At 46.7% G+C, this 16501-nt stretch overlaps 1 protein-coding gene across 3 annotated transcripts in view; it reads right to left on the bottom strand.

Annotated features, from left to right (window-relative positions):
* Window positions 1-5574: 5574 nt before the first annotated feature.
* CNGA3 (cyclic nucleotide gated channel subunit alpha 3) overlaps window positions 5575-16501 on the bottom strand; it is a 42900-nt gene continuing 31973 nt past the window's right edge. For all 3 annotated transcript variants that reach the window (XM_027813422.2, XM_005444736.4, XM_055701277.1), the window contains exons 8-9: window positions 15754-15860; window positions 5575-12376 (exon numbers count right to left, since the gene is read on the bottom strand). In XM_027813422.2, coding sequence (XP_027669223.2) covers window positions 10971-12376; window positions 15754-15860 — 1513 coding nt within the window. In that variant the 3' untranslated portion in view covers window positions 5575-10970. The remainder of the gene's footprint in view (window positions 12377-15753; window positions 15861-16501) is intronic.

The following is a 16501-nucleotide window of genomic DNA, read 5'->3' as shown; positions in this document are numbered from 1 at the left end:
CTCTCTCCTCAGGGTGTCTGTTAACAAAAAAATATTTGGGGCATCTCAGCTTTATCTCTTTGGCAAGTGAAAAATGTCTCTGAGCATTTCTTTCTGCACCCTAATAGACTGCCAAAATGTTTCCAACCTTGGTTGAAAGGGGACATCAGGCTTTTATCTGTACTTTGTAGTATACGCCTCAGAAATGAGAGCAACACAAGATGTATTAGAAGAATCCTCTTAGGTACCGAACAAATACGGCATTTTTTCAGTTTTCATTAGAAGTGACGGAATAGTTTTGTTTAGCTCTAAAGGAATGTTAGCGTATGACTCCGCATGAAAAGAGCATTACCTTTTAAAAGCCGAAAACTCTTGTTTGTTGCCAAAAAGATTTCAGGAGCGGCCATCAGGAGTGAGCACAGTTCAGTTAACTTAAGGAACAGTGTTTTGTGAACTTCTGACTGGGCTTATCTTCCGTTCGGCAGGCAGTAGCCTGAGATGGGACTGTGGCAGCCAAGGAGACCCGCTCCAGCCCTGTGCTTTGAGGAAAGCCGACGCTGGAACGGGCTGGCAGTGAGCCCGGGGCTCCAAGCAGCTCTGTGTTAAGGTAGCCGGTCCATGCCTCTCCTCCAATGGTGGTCTTCACTGCTGAAGCAGGTACTTCATACCACGTCAAACCATGCAGGTGTGATGCACCTGATGGGCTGAGCCTCCAGGTGGCTGGCGGTGTGAGCTACCCAGGCGCTTGCCTGGGTTTGTGCTCTGTGGAGCTAGGAGTGGGACGCAGGTTTCCATGCTGCTGGTCAGCAGAACAACCCCCACCGCCTCAGCTTCAGGGTGCTTCTCCGGCACTGCTGTAGCCAGTTACTAATCTCGCCAGGGGGTTAAAAATTCCCTGGTTGTCTGAATTTTCAGGAGGAAGATACCTTAGCTGGGCTGAATGTCTAAGCTGTACCCTATTTATTATGCAGAAAAACGCCAGCATTTCAGCATGCAAGACAGAGTGGGAATGTCTTGAGTTCAGCTATGCAAAATCAAGCCTTTCCTAACAAGCGCTTGGTTGATTATGGTTAGTCTCAGAATCACAGGGGTTTGTGATGTTACCTACAGTTTCCATTTGTACTTGTGCACAACTTCAAACTTTCAGAATTACTGAAGTGATCAAAATTGTCACCAAATTCAGAAGACTATCAGGCACTTGAAATGAATTTTATTAAGAAATTTAGTTTCATAGCTTACCATAGAAGGGACACCGCTTTGGAAATGAGTTGATACTGGCATGTGCCTTTAGACGGCTCACTTACAGAGATTAATTTGGAAAACCCATGAACTAATAATGACATGTATGTTTCCATCTAAAGATGTCTTCAACTTTTTTTTAATTATTTTTCATTGACAAAATTGAAAAAGGTGTTGCTGCTGGATTTCTCTAAGCAGTAATTTCAAAAGTTATTTGCTAGATGACTGGCTGTATGCTGCACAGCTATAAAGTTTCTGTCTTCATAGCTTTGCTGTCATTAACTCATCACATGAGGGGCTGGCCTGCAGTTGGAGGGCTTTCCTGCCGCTGACATTGTGTCCTGACGTACCATCTTGTCACTGAATGTGGGAATCTCCCTCCCGTTTTCCCAGAAGTTTCCAGTGCATCTTTGGTTGAGTTTCTGGTAAGTGGCACCGTGGCCAAGCCCGAGACGGGGCACTGCAACTGCAGACCAGGTGGACCAAGGACTGCCCAGCCTGCTGAAAGCTGCTATGACAGAATCCATGGGGAGCAGAAAAAGCAGCTTCATCCTTGGTGTGTCTGTGGATCGTGCCTCCTGTGAGATTTGCTCTCTGAAGAGCACAGGTGGGGGTAATGGTAGGTGTTGGTTTGGGATCCTGCATTCTCCTTGAACAGAAGGAGGGAATTTTGTGGGCATCAGATCGCAAGTAAAAAGGCTTGTGATTTTTGAAAGCCATGATCAACCCTTCTCTGCCCTCACCCCACCCCCTCAAAAAAATTACTGCTTTCGCTCAGATGCAAATTCCCATTTCTTTAAAATCTACTGTATGAAACATTGGTCCCTCTTTTGCAATGGCTGGTTTATGGGATGGGCCCTGGGTGGGAGCTGGGCTTGGCTGGAGTAGTCGCATTGGGTGGTGGGAGGAGCAAGTGAAAGGGTGAGATGGGAGAGGAGAGGATGGGTCAGCAGAAGAATCTGACCAGCACTCTGGGAATCGAATCAGTTGGGAAACAGATTTGAGAAAGAGACTAGGGAGCATGAAGGGAGTGGGGGGGTGTTTAGGTTTTATTTTTTTTAAACTGCAAGGCTTGTAAAGGATCTTGGGAAGAGAAGGACTGGTGGGGAGATGGTTTTAATTGCTGATGTGCCACTTTGCAGTATGTGAGTGTGGATTTGTTCTGTTCTGCAGTATTTGTAGGATACATCCTACAATCCTGTAAATAATTGAAGCCTACCTAGTACGCTTGTGTTTGTGAACGTTTGTTGCTCAATATATATCCTGCTTCAGGATTTCTAGGGGGGGAAATTTCTAAGAGGCAAGGGCATTAGAGATAGAGGGTGGGAATCATTACTCTGTTTTAGGATAATAAAGCGGCATTAGGAACTGCTACATTATCTTCCTGGGTAGGTTTGCACAGTTTTGACTTAAAAATGAAACTGAGCTGACTGAAAGTGAGCCAGTGGTCACTGGAATTGGACTTCTGCGTTTGGAAGGACACGCAGCACAGCTAAACTATAAACTACGTGTGCAAGGATGCTGCTGCTCACGCAGGCTTGATTAAGTAGTACTGAGCAATGTCAAGTGAAGACAATTTTCCAGCTGCTGCAGTTTTTTGTGACTGAACTGTTGTCATGTGCAAAGCTGATGTGAAGCCTTTCTTAATGTCACCAAAAGCTCTGGTGTATGTTTCTGCTGTGCCAGTGGGTTCGCATACAGAGAAAATGCCTTAAATCTGGCTTTCCCCTGCATCCTTTTGCTTCCAATCTGTGTAGTACAGCAGCAGTGATGCTTGCAAGTAACTGTCTATAAAATGACAACTACTTGAATGTTTCTGTTCAAAGTTTTGAGCTGCCATATGTTATCTGCTGCTGCATTTGATTTCATTAGTTCCCTTTGCAAGCACTCGGTGTTTGACAGCAAAGGGTACAGATCAGGTGAACTAATATGATACAATTAAGAGGATTTTATTATTTCCTAATATAACTGATTTAAAGAAAAAATAGGAAACTCAATACTAGAATGTTTCCTGGATGAAAGCACGTTTTCAAAAGAAAAATCTCCCTTGTGCTATGTACATTGGTTTTTTTAACTGATTTTATTAATTGTCATCTGCACATGAAGAATCCTGTGAACTTTGTAGCAAGTCACCTAAAATAAAGCAGGTGACATTTTAGCCTCATCAACATGAATACTTTAATTTTCAAAACACAGACTTCTTTATGTGAGTATCTGATAAGGGTAGTTCTTGGGCCAGTTTTTTCACCTTGAGTCTCTGGGGAGGGTCTCATGTTCCCAAACTAAATGGCCATGTGGATATCCTTTCTAACAAAATTCCTGTCCAGGTGCTTTGAAGCAGGGCTGCAGCCACTGGGCTCTGCCCTTGCCAGGCTCTGCTTTGTGCCCCAGCAGTAGCGGCCAGCAGCCAGCGCAGGTGGGAGCATCGCTCCTGTGCCAGGAGTCAATCCAGACAGTGGTCCTCAGGCCTTCCAGAGGGAGTCCTGCTCCAGACCTGCAGCTTTTTGGATAAGCAGTTTGACTTTATCATCCAAACCAGTTTCCTGGCTGGCTTTGCTCTTGGAGAAGATAGGCCTTCTTGGTGTCTCAGCCCTAGGAAAGGTTTGCTGGGTTTGGGACTCTTGTTTCTGGAACCACCCGCTGCTGCTGTTGCACCTGCACAGGACAGTTTTAGTCCCTTCACTCTCTTTTGTGCTCTTGGGTTCTCCCGAAGGGACAGCAGGTGGCCTGATGCCAGTGCTCTTGGCTGCTCAATCCTGCTGCAAAGCAGCAGTTGCAATGGAAAAGCTGGAGGTCCAGAAGCAGTGGTGCCTCTGAGCCTCACTGCTATAGGGCTGTGGGTGGTAAGAATAGGCTGCTTTGGCGGTTTCTTGCCATCATCCGCAAGGTTGGAGCCTCCAGCAGCTGTCCTGCTTGTTTTCACCTTTCCTCTGGGAATCTCCTGTTCCAAGGTTGGTTGCAGCCTCTGGAATCTCCTTGTGGCTGATGGTGTTGGTCAGAAGGAAACACCTTCTGAGTCTCCTCTGCAATTTCATATGCACAAGTGAGTGAAACCCTGTAGGACTGAAACCCATGCAAAGTAGGTAGCTCTGCTGTGCTGCACAGTGCTTCTCCAGCCTGTGGCACCAGCGATGGCTGGGGAGGGGGAGCGTGCTCTGCTGGTGTTGCCCCTGCCACCTGTCAGTCTGGCATGGGCCCCTTCTGGCCACCAATGTTTATGTGTAAATCTGTCATAGAAAGCCGGCTGTCAACAGAAAGGGGCTTCCCTGTCTGCTTTCTCCGGGGCTCCAGGTTGTTCTGGCTCTTCTGTAACAGCCTCTCTTCCCCGCTGGCAGCGAGCTGAGCTGCTTGGTGCTTCTGCCTCGCTGGGATGGCTCTGTCACCCCTGCACTCAGCTGCAAAAACTGCCGCTGGCTGCCTGGAGGCATTGCATGGCTCTTTCCTCACTCCTCCTTCCTGATCATGCTCATCCTCCTTTGGCTACCAGCGCTTGTGGCTGATGCAGCTAGGTTATGGCAGGTGAGCCCTTTTTAAAGCAGTTGGTCTTGAAGCCCTGAACTGAAAGTATTTTACTTGGGGCAGCTCCTCTGTCAGTGTGCCTGTATGCCAGGAACCTCACCCAGACTGTCAGCGCTCCAGTCTGAACCGTGCATGGAGAAGCCTGGCCATGGCCGGCAGGATAAATGAGCTGTCATGGGCACTGATGTGCTCGGAAAGGCATGAGGTGCTTTCCTAGAAAAGCTCGGCAGCTTTTTGTTGCTAGACATAAGGGTTTTCTACTACCGTTCATGCAAGTGTGGTTGGAGGTAGCTGTGTTATCTCAAGGAGATGAGGCATTGGGGTTTCAGTAGGCAGAATCCATTAAAAAAAACTGCCTCTGAATAGTTTCCCTCATCACAGTGTGCCCAAAATGTAAGAGAGGCTTCCTTGTGCCAAGCACTGGATGAGTACCTGTGAACAAGCAGCCCCAAGGGCTTGCTTTAAACAGACGAAATCTGCAAATAATAATCAGAAAATAGAATCCCACTGAAGTTTGTTGGATGAATTATCTGCACTGTTCTGCAAGTAAAATATTTGTACTTCAGTGGGCAACTGACAGTTGGCTCTCCTAAGAAGAGTAGATCTTTGTAGCACGGTCTGTTTGATTCATCAGCCCTGGAGGCAAGCTGTGCCAAAAAAAAAAAAAAAAAAAAAAGAGCCTTTTGTGCTGTTTTATCTCCTCTGGAAAGGCAGGTAGTGCCCGTTGGTTCTTGGTTCTTGCTGTGCTAGCCACCTGGAGATGTAGTGACTGCTGTGGGGTGGCTCCCGTCCGGGGCGAGGTGGGGGAAATTGCTGCTGGGAATAAAAGGAGAATGTCGGGGGGGGCGGGTCCTGTCAGGAAACTGAAGAAATTACATGTCAAAACAGGAAAAAAAACCCTAGAAATTAATAGCTATTCATCAAGCAGTCCATCAGTCTGGAATACAGTTGTGCTTCCCTGATTTTCTGTGTTACTGTTCTTCAGTTGCTCTGTTACAGTGAGGTTGATACCAGCCACTACAAACGTTAAGAAAAATGGAACAGCAACCATTAGTAAATCCCTTTTCACATTTCTGCACTGCTGGTTTTAGTAATCTACCCCCAATTTACCTATACAAATAAGGCAGGACTCTGTTAGAGCTGGACGGTGTCGTCCTCAGCCTCTCTGGAGGACTGCCTTTGGCACCGGAGCTGTAGCCATTGGCACTGGAACCTGCACTTCCCCTGCAGAAGCCAAGCAGAAATGGTAGAGCTGATGAAGGAAATCTCTTTGTGAGAACTGCTGCTGCTTCTGGAGTAAAGCTAGTGTTTGTCCTTGAAACTGAGGACCTGCTGTCCTCCTCTTGAGGTTGCAGAAACCAATTTTGCTTAAATAACATGAGTCTTCCGTTTTCCCTCTCACTCTGCTCTTAGGGTGCAGAGTGAGGAGGATTGCAACCACAGAACAGCAGAATTTTATTTTCCACAGCGTAGCTGCAAGGGCAGTTGGCAGCGGCAAGCCACAGCCTTTGATTTTTGTGAGCTGGAAACAGCTGAAAAATCTGAATTTCAGAAACAAAAGGCTCAACCACTTTTAGCCTCAGAGGTTGTTCCTCAGGGCTTGTATGTGTTTCTCTCCCCATCCACCCAAGGCAGAGTGGAAGGGAGCATGGGGAAGCCCTGCTCCCTGTAAGGAGTCCCCAGGCAGCCCCCTCCTTGGGCTCTGGACTGTGGACGGGGCTGGGGGGAGCGGGGGATTCCTGGACTGATGGCTTCCCTCAGGAGAGCCGTCACAGCTGAAATCTGGTGCTTTAGCTGCCTGTACACTTGCCAGATCCATTTAGAGCAGAACTCATTTTGCTTTCAGGGGTAAGCAAAGGGGTTTTATGAATGCTGAATTATGTAAACGAGGGTCTGATTCTTTCTGTCTGTTCCAGGATGGAAACATTAATAGAAGAGCTGGGGGTCTCTGAAGCCAAGTACAAATGCTGTCCTCTCACAAATCTCCAGGATGAAGAGCAGCTCTCCTTTAGTCGGCCTAACTGCATTATCTTGCTGGACCTAGACTAGGTTTGGCCTGTGAAACCCTCCGTCATCCTTGCTGTCAGCAGCCCTACAGAAATGAATGTGTCTTCCAAATCAGCAACACACAGACCAGCCCAGAGAAAGCACTGATGCTTTTGTGGGGGAAAGGAAAATGAACAGTTTCTTTCTTAAGGTAAAACAGAGCCTTCTCTGGTTGTACGTTTCTAAATATTTGGCAGGAATAAAAACTGAAAAGCAGATGTCTTCGAGAAAAGGGTTAAATGCAGGGTTGTTCCTTCCCCGGGCTGCTCTGCGCGGTCAGGCTAACCCCAGCCCTCGGCTGTGTGAGGGGTCTGTACAAACACAGGTGCCGTTTTGCTGTTACCACCATTTCTGTCATCTAGTTCATTGAATCTTCCAGAGCAGAGCTTTCTACTGTAAAAACTGTTGAAGTAAAATAATAGTAGGGGATGGGGGGAAAAGAGTGGGGTGCTGCTATTGAGACCACTTTGGAGAGCAAGCAAGGCTTGAATCACTTGCTGTTGGGGAGCAGGGCCCGTGACTCGAGGTGCTTTCCCTGGAAAAGCTCATGCCAAGCAGCACCTGGAGCATGGCAGTGCTGCTCCACCAGCTTTACCCTCCATTTGCGCCTGCCGCAGATGTTCGAACACCTCAGGCCTTGTCTGTCGAGTGTCTTGATCAGCACAGGCAGCTGGGAGCTCCAGTCCCACCCCACGGCCACCACCTGGGCTGGCCTCTGTGCCTGTGTGAGGTGAGCACTGTGGCCATTAAACCCCTGTGTGCAGATTTAGGGCTTATGTTCACGTGCTCTGTAAGAGCTGTCCCATGCCTTGCTTTCTCTTGTGGTGGGGCTGAAGGGCTAGGCCAGGTGCTGCCTGATGCCTTGGTGAGGGAGGGGGAAGGATTTTTGGTAGGTGACGTGTGTGCAAGTAGCTGAAAGCTGCAAACGCTTTTGTTTCTGCTGGACAAGGCACCATCCCTGCTGTGTCACCCTGCACGGAGCCGGGGGAAGGGACAGGAGACAAGGTGGCAGCGGCATGAGGAGCCCGGCGGGCTCCGTGCCCCACTGGGGAAGCAGGGTGGCAGTCGGGCTCTTGTGCCTGCGTGGTATCTGCAGGCAGAGCAACGGTGTTGAAACCGGGCACGAGACCAAAGGGATGTGCCAGCTGCCCCGCGGTGAGGGGAGAACACCACCATTCCCACTTGGTTTTCTGTCACTTCAGATCTCCGTTCCAGCTAACAATTTTCTGGGCCGTGTGATATTGGCACGATCAAAGTCTGTCATGAAACGCTAAAGTCCAGAGGGATATGGATAAGAGGAAACGCAGAAATGCTTGAACATTACTCAAAAATATTTTAATGTACATGCTGTAGCCACATTAAAGAAGGGGAGAAAAATCTTACACAGATGAAAGACACCAAAGGATGTAATTTCACCATGCCGAAAGCTGTATATTTTGAAGTGACTGAAGCCAATAGCATCAAAATAGCTCTTTTTCTGGCATGCGAAAACCAGACCAAGAGGCATGAAAAAGGGAAAAGCAAGCATGTATTTAACCAATAGATTAAGCTGTTGTGATCCAGCAGGTAAAGAAGCATTCTTGTGTTTGTGGGGTTTTTTTTAACAGGTATAAATTTGGTATAAATAATACTTTAAACAGTTCTATTTGTATATACCTAGTAGGCTGGAACAGCTGTAGTACGATAGGTAGCTAGTTAGATATTTACAGAGAATGACGACTGATGTAGAACATGACGGTAAGTATGAAACCCCTGCTGGGTACGGCGTTTGAGGAACACAGCAGTGCACATCGGCCAAAGGCAAGAGCGGTACCTGCCTCTTGTAACAAGGCGAGAGCTGCGAGGTCAGCTGCCTGTGACCATGCCCTCCGTGCTTACAGTGGCACACTGCAGCTAGCCAGCACCCAGCTTCTCCTCAGCCCTGCCTTCCTCGGTGCGGGAGCGAGGGCACTAGACCCCTGCCAAAAGCAGCCTCTCTTATCTCTCCCGTTTGTCTCAAGCCCTTGGAGAAAACACAGACAAGGTTCAGCTGAAGGACCAAAACTCCCAGACTCCACTGGCCACATACAGGTCTTGGCTACTTTCCAGAGCCCTTGTTATAGTCGGTGGAAGTCTTGATTATAGAGGTTAAGCCCAGCTACAGCAGATACCCAAGTCTAGTTGGCTTCTAGGCTGATAACGGGAGTTTAGATGTGGGCCATGTGTGGACATCTCCTACCTGGTGGTCCCTTTGCCAGTGTTGCTGGAAAAGCCCCATTCCTTAGTCCCTGTTAGATTTGCCTCTCACCAGACTCAAAAGCGTCAATAGGAGGGGTACAGCTGCTTGCCCAGAAATGAGCACTTAGTCAGAGAAGTTGTACACAGTTTAGCAAATGCCTCTTTACGTTTTACTACCATCAAGGTAAACCACCCTCTTCTCGGTGGGTTTCTTACCTATTTTCCAACAGGCCATCTATTCCCACATGCTGTTATGGCTCCTGTCAGGGATGAGGCCAACTAAAGGGCAGAGCACTGCCCATGGTGATACCTGAAGCCTCCGTGGGATCCAGCCCCTGTGCCATAGATGCTGAACAGCCTCTGCTACTCTGTACTTAACTGAAGTCAGTGAGGTGCTGGAGGATGAAAGTAATGCAGGGAAACCTACATGACAGAAAAATACTGTACAGCAAAAAATGAAAGCTGGTATCTTCCCAGTGGGAGAATATTGAAGGAATATCAGAGGAAGGGAGAGGAGCCTGGAAAGAAACTGGAATCAGCAGGGTGGAGGAGGCTGGGGAGTGTATAAGAGGCAAATCCTGAAGCTGCAAAGTGATGGAGCAAGAAACCTTCCTGATACCGTTCTGCCCAGAACGTCACAGCAGGCTGAGTGGACCAGACCTCTCTGTTCACCTCAGAGCCAGACCGACGGCAGAGATGACTACCCTGCAGTGAGCAGAAAAGCAACCAGCGCAGCTAGGCTCCTGTCAGCAGGACCTGAGCAGATGTGGTCTTCATTCTCCCTAACGGAAACATGGTGGTGCAGCAACTACTTCAGAGAGAAACTGGCGGTAAATAGCGAAGGGAGGTGTAGTAGGCATCCTTAAAGAAATAGGAAGGAAACACAGGCCTGGCGGCAGGAATGACTGCAACGCAGAGCTTGTTCTTCCTGCCTCACAGAAACCCTGTCGTGAGCTAAAGCGGGCTGGCAGGCAGGGACAGCCTGTTCTGCCAGCCCATGCAACTTCTCAGCAGCCTCCCTCTGGGACCGCCCTCTGTGCCGAGAGGGAATTCACTCAAGTTCAGAATTCACTCAAGTTTCCACACGCAGGAGCTTGCACGCACCAGGGTCCTGTTTTCTGTTCCCAGGTTTAGTGAAGCTGTATTGCCACAAATACCTTCCCCCACTGAGCATTTGGGGGCTCCCTTCCAAGTGAGGGTTTTGCCAGCAAAGATGGGGCTAAGCTAAAAAAAAAAAAAAAAAGAAAAAAAGGATCTCCCACTCTTTTCCCCAAGCGAAGCAGTTGCAGAGCAGCAAAGGCTGTCACAGACCATGCCAGAAAGGACATGAGTGAGCACTGCTACTCTGTCAGCACAGCCCTTTGTGCAGAGCCCAGCGCATTAGAAAGAATCAAACTAAAGCATCAGAACGCATGGCTGTTTCATACAGGTGCAGGGCTACACTGCATAGGCGAGGTATGTGTAGCTGCTTAGCTGTAGTCCAACTCTTTGCACAGATGCTTCACTGGAAGAACAAAGATTTTTGAGAAGCCCAGATCTGTGTCCGTGCATTTAATCAGCCACTAAGGTAGCAAGGTAGAGCACGTACCCTAGAAATGTTTTTTAAGCCCTTAAAAACCCCAAATCCCTTCTACTTTAAGTACCATGCCGCCTTAATGCAATATGCGTGGGAAGAGACAATGTGTCAAGACCTACATGGACCATACACAACAGACGTTCTGAGCATGACTTGTAAGAAACCCACTCCCAGTACAAAAAAGTACCCAAATACCAGACCAAGTCTCCCCCTAAGAAGGTGACAATGTTCTATTTACAAGAAAATACTGCTTCAGTTAAAAATGCTAAAAACCATTCTCCAGAGTTCATATAAAAATAATCATGTCTATGTATGCACACGCATATTTACATACATTTATGGCTTTCACACGCTTCAACTTTCTCCAGTAAATGAGGAAATACAAATACTCCATTTACTGCTTTATCTCCTCAAGGTTTTCAGCATCTGCTTCTCCAACTGATAAGGTGCCACTACCGTACTTTTTCACTCGGGTTTCTACTCTGGTAAGTCTCTGTTTCACCTTTTGTTGAGATGAGGTGTACTCTGCCAGGAGCCTCGCAAACCTGGTCTGCAGCGTATCCAGAGCTGTTTCAAGTTTTTCTACTTTTTCTTCCAAGTCTTTTGGGTCAGCTCCTGCTTTTGCTGCTTCCTCATCTATTAAGTTGTCTTTCATCAGAATTTGTCGCCCTTTCTCTTCCAAAGCCTTTTTGGCTTCTGGATATTCTGTGAGGGCTTCCATTAAATCATCTTTAGACAAGCAGAACAAATCCGAATAACCAATACTCCTTATGTTGGCTGTCCTCCTGTTGCCAGATTTGCTGCCTTTGATGTTTAGGATGCTGATTTCACCAAAGTAGCTGCCATCGCTTAGGACTACAAATTGGGTTATGCCATCATCTGCCACCACAGCCAATTTTCCCTCTTTAATAATGTACATTTCTCTCCCAATATCTCCCTTTTTGCAAATGTAGTCCCCAGGACTGAAGACCGTAGGTTTCAGTTTCAGCACCAGCTCAATGAGAAGTCCAGCTTCACAATCCTGGAATATACGCACTTTCCTCAGCGTGTCCAAATGGACATTGATGGCAATTTCGGCCTTCAACTTGTCAGGTAGATTTTTGAGAACCTCCTTCTCATCCACTGTTTTCTTGTTGGTCCAGAGGTAATCAAACCACTTAATAACCCTGGCTTCCAAATCTTTAGTCACTTTTCGGAAATGCATGTACTGTTTAATGGAATCCACTTTGGCCTGGAACTCTGCCCTGGAGGCGTTCATGTTGGAAATCATGGAGCCCACGTTACCGACAATGGTAGCGAAGATGAGCACGCCCACCAGGAAGTCAATGACCACAAAGAGATACTCTTCATCTTTCACCGGGGGAGGTGTTTCTCCGATGGTTGTCAGCGTAAGCGTTGACCAGTACAGACTGTAGATGTACTTTCTAGACAGGCGCCCGTACTCTGGAATGGACACATTGGGGTAGACCCAAGAGTCAGTTCCAAATCCAATGAGCTTCGAAATTGCAAAGTATATACATGCGTTCCAGTGGATGATGATAAGAATGTATAAGACAAGATTTCCAATACGAAACATGTTTGGATAGTTTGTCCTCGTTTCAGTACGGTCAAAAAACTCAAACAGCCGAGAAATCCTCAGCAGGCGGTTAAATCGCAGTTCAGGGTAGTTCAAACCAACCTTTAAATATGCCAGGTCTGTTGGCAGAAGAGACAGCAAATCCAGTTTGAACTGCAGAGTTTCGGTATAATGATCTCGTAATTTCTTTTCATCCTGAACTAGCAAGCCTTGCTCAAGGAAGCCTTCAAAGAATAAAAATACATATTTTCCTTGTTAGAATGAAAATACCGTCAACAGTACTGAGTGACTTACATTTCAGATATCTGAGAACATTAAAATTTGTACTGTTCTGCGTAAGACATTGATACACTATAAGTTCATTTAATGAAAAACATTTAAGTGCAAATTTAAATACTTAACTGAGTTTCAGAGAAGACATATAATGATAAAGAGCAGTGACTCTATAATTGCCACAGTGCTCCCTACAGTTTTCCACCCTATTCTGGGATAGCTGTATCTTTTTCTTTTAGTTATCTTTGCAAAACTGTCTGTTGTTTTTCATGAATCATTGGCATGAGTCATAACTGAAGTTAAGCAAGTGTTAAGCACTTGTGTATAAAATCGGAGTGGAATATTTTTAAATAAATACCAAGAATAAGTACGCATAATGGATTGATGGAAATCTTTCCAAACAATATAAATAACCTTGAGATAAAGAAATCCAGTTTTTTCCCCGCCCCAAGCTATGGTTTTCCTCTTGTGCCCAATATTAAAGCTGACAGGATTTTCCTTTTCATTTGGGGAAAACCCTCTGCAACTTTTTTGTGTTTCTAGTGAGAGAGCTACTAAGCAGAATTTTGTATATTGGTATTTCTTCACCCGAAGACTTTGGAAAGTATTTTAGAGTCTAAAAAATTATAAGACGACATAAACTGCGGTAAGAGACCTTAAAGCAGACTGCATCTGTGTAAGAGTTCCCAGAGAAAGGCTGCCTGAGCAGTACAGCCGCAGTGCTGTTTTGTACCTTTGAAAGCTCAAGGCCCTGGAAATGTTCACAGGGAACAGCCTATGCACTGCAAGATACTTGATGCAATTGTGGGTGGGGATCAACCGCCTGCCCGCTAGGCCAGTCAGGAGAAGTCCACTGAGAGAAAAGCAAACCATTCCTTATGTATGGGGGATTATCACATTTTGTTAATCCCTTAGCAATCTACAAGCAGCAGTTTTCTCAGGGAAGCATCTGCTGAGAAAGACCAAGCTGCATTTCTTTGTGCCCTGCACAGCCCAGCTGTACTTCTGTTATGTGCGTGTGTGTAACTGCACATGTCTATGTGTGTGTCTGTCTTTGGATATCTGCAAACTGATGGTGACTACAAATGGAAGTAGTTCCTGTGCCATGAATGTATTACCTCCCAGAAAACTACTGAAAAAGCTGGTCAAATATTAAGAGTCATGCAACTGAACAGAAAAGTTGGCCAGGCAGATGAATTTCTGACTCAAAATTATTAAAAATAACCTTGAAAACACCTTCCTCCTGAAGGGAGATAAAAGCTCCTCAGCTCTTTTTTTGCCTCCCTCACAGAACTGAAGTCCTATAGTAAAAGCTTTTGAAAGCATCAAAACGTAGGGTATGCTAAACACAACCAGCCACTGAGAGACATGGATCTTTTCTGCTCCACAGTGCACAGTCACCACATAGGTGAAACACAGTGAAACTGGCCCTGCAGCTAGACAGGAATGCACCACAGAGGAGCTGATGTGGACCACGATAGTCGCAGGGCTACCCAGGTCCCAGTTGAAAGCCTGTCTCTGCCCTTAGACAGCAGGGAGTCACACTCCTCCCCAGAAGCTTCCAGGACCTCTGCCTCAGGGCAGGTGGACCTTGCAGGCTGTTAGAAAAAGGCAGCAGGCACAGACAGAACCAGGAGGCATTGTTAAGAGAGCTGACAAAGATCTCGGCACCTAAAAGAAGCTACCTCCTTATCTGAGTGCCTGAAACTGCAGCAGACACCTGTACCTAAGTGTTCAAGGGATCTCTGCAGCAATTCTGCAGTTCCGATCCAGGCCTGCAAAGCTGACCTTCCAACCACGCTTTAACGGCCATACAATCATTACTAGGACAGCCTACGGAAATTTTGTAACTTGCATTGCCTGGACATGTCCAGTTTCTGCTCGTTTTTTTTCCCATTACGATAACAGGTATAACTGCAGAAGAGAAATTCAGTTGGCACAGTCAACATTTTAACCACACAAAGAAGATGAAGCCCCCCTGCCCCGCTTCAAATATAGCGGTCTTGTGATTTAGGCTGCTATCTGAAATAGACTTCCTTGTTGAACAAGGTGCTTGCTAAGTTTAAGAATTTGGATTGCCATGAGTTGACTGCATCCCAACATGACAGCATTTTAGCCTCTGTCTTGTAATTATGTTTACAACTTCTCACAAGCCATAACTAATGTCAAGCTGTCAGCACGGTTTAAAAAAAAAATCAAAATAAATGTGAAAATAAAAGATTTAAAGGAACTCTCATTTTTATAGTGATCAGTGTGGTTTTGGACCCTTTCAAGGCACATTTTGGGGATGCATCCATACCAGTAAATAGAACAAGCCAGGAAACGTTTTCTGGCCCTGAGACCAGCTGCCATGACAGCTTCTATTCACATGTAAGTTCTCCCAGCCCCCTTCAGAAATGATACCGTGAACAACACCCAACCTCTGCTGTCCTTCCAGCTGTGCCCAGACACTGCCTGAGAGTGCTAGCTGGCACACACCAACGCTCATGCACCAAAGTACATCAAGGGCTATTCTAGCAATTTAATGGTGTGGATCGCTGTATGTGATTGCTTAGGCCTATATTATGGCCTTGTTTAGCTTAAAACAGATCTCCTTTTAAGGCTAGAATCTGTATTGGCTGGGCATGCTCCTGAGCTACAGAAACAGGGACAGGATGCTGAAGGTGACATGGCACAGCCCTCACAGATCCTTTAGGTTCACACTTCCTTCAGGAAGGCAGGACCTAAGCAGAGGTGCCTGGGTTAATCCCACCCCATCACCCTCCTTGGTTGCCCCTACACCACCAGCAGGCAGTGGGAGACCCAGCCAGGCCCCGGCAGGGGCTGCAGGGACAGTTGGTGGCAGAGGGGCAGCCTTGCAGGTTCCAGCAGAAGGCTGCAGGCTCTAGGCTGAGATGGGTGCCAGGTCTTGCACTTGACCAACTCAATCATCACTTCTGAGCAGGATGCTGCACAACTTGGCTAAGAAAGCAGCACTTGTGGGCTGCTGTTGGTTTCTTGCTCACAAGAGCACAAACAATATACCATGATCACGACAAGCAAAGTGCCTTATTCTCCCTTCCCCATGCAGCAGCTATTTCAGTCAGCACTTGGCATGCCTGGCAGGCACTGACAGAACTGAATTTTGAGGTAAGTGAAGTGCAGATGTTGGGATGTCCAGCCTTAAAACAATCCAAGCTGATCAGACACTTCATCTCCCCAGAGTCCCCACTATTGGGCTGTGCTGGAGACGGGATACTACGCTGGTCAGACTCCACAGGAATTTCTGCTTCCAGCGTTTGTACCCATGCTGTATCTGAAAACACTGTAAAACCCCAGAAGGACTCACCTGTTCTGAATCTGACAAGCATGTCAATAACATAGATGATATCGGAGCTATAATCCAAGAACACCCATAATTTAAGATGGTCAGCTTGTAGCTCATCAAAGCAGGCTCTAAAGAAACAAGGACAGACAAACAAGAAACATTTACACCAACTGCATAAGCAGAGTACCTGCAATGTGTGTCCTAGCAGCATGTTGGCGCACATTACTGGCACTGAAGAATTACAGGCAGCGTATCCCCATGCCTAGACATCTGCACACTAGAACAACGTCTAAACAGAAACTAGGATCCTTCAGAATTAAAAGGTGTTCAGGCCAGGAACAAAACTTAAACACATATATGCCACACAAGTGCACTTATATAGGAGGAATGCACACATCTGTACAATTAAACACGCATCAGATTTCATGGGATACACATGTCCATTAAGACAATTCCCAAATACAAGATCTGGTTTTGAATGGTAAGCCATCCTCATTTCTCCTCACCATTTTTTTTTTCTTTGACTCAAACTGATTTCCGCATTTTGCAAGGGCAAATAAATGCTCGAGTAAAATCTTCCTCCCCTTCAAATATCTATAGATGCATGATACTAATTTAAGATGACCCAGCGCTGCCGACACCCCTCCCTTCTGTTCTCTACTGGGTGATGAGAAGACCTGTCTCTAGCAGTGGTTACTGAGCCTGCAGTGGCCAAGGCATACCTCTGCATCTAGCCAGGAGGTGGCACACAAAGGCCACAGCCAGCTGC

This window comes from Falco cherrug, chromosome 2 (assembly GCF_023634085.1).
Source record: "Falco cherrug isolate bFalChe1 chromosome 2, bFalChe1.pri, whole genome shotgun sequence".
Classification (NCBI taxonomy): Eukaryota; Metazoa; Chordata; class Aves; order Falconiformes; family Falconidae; genus Falco; species Falco cherrug.
Note: the sequence above shows the minus strand (reverse complement) of the source record. Positions and strands in the feature narration are given on the sequence as shown.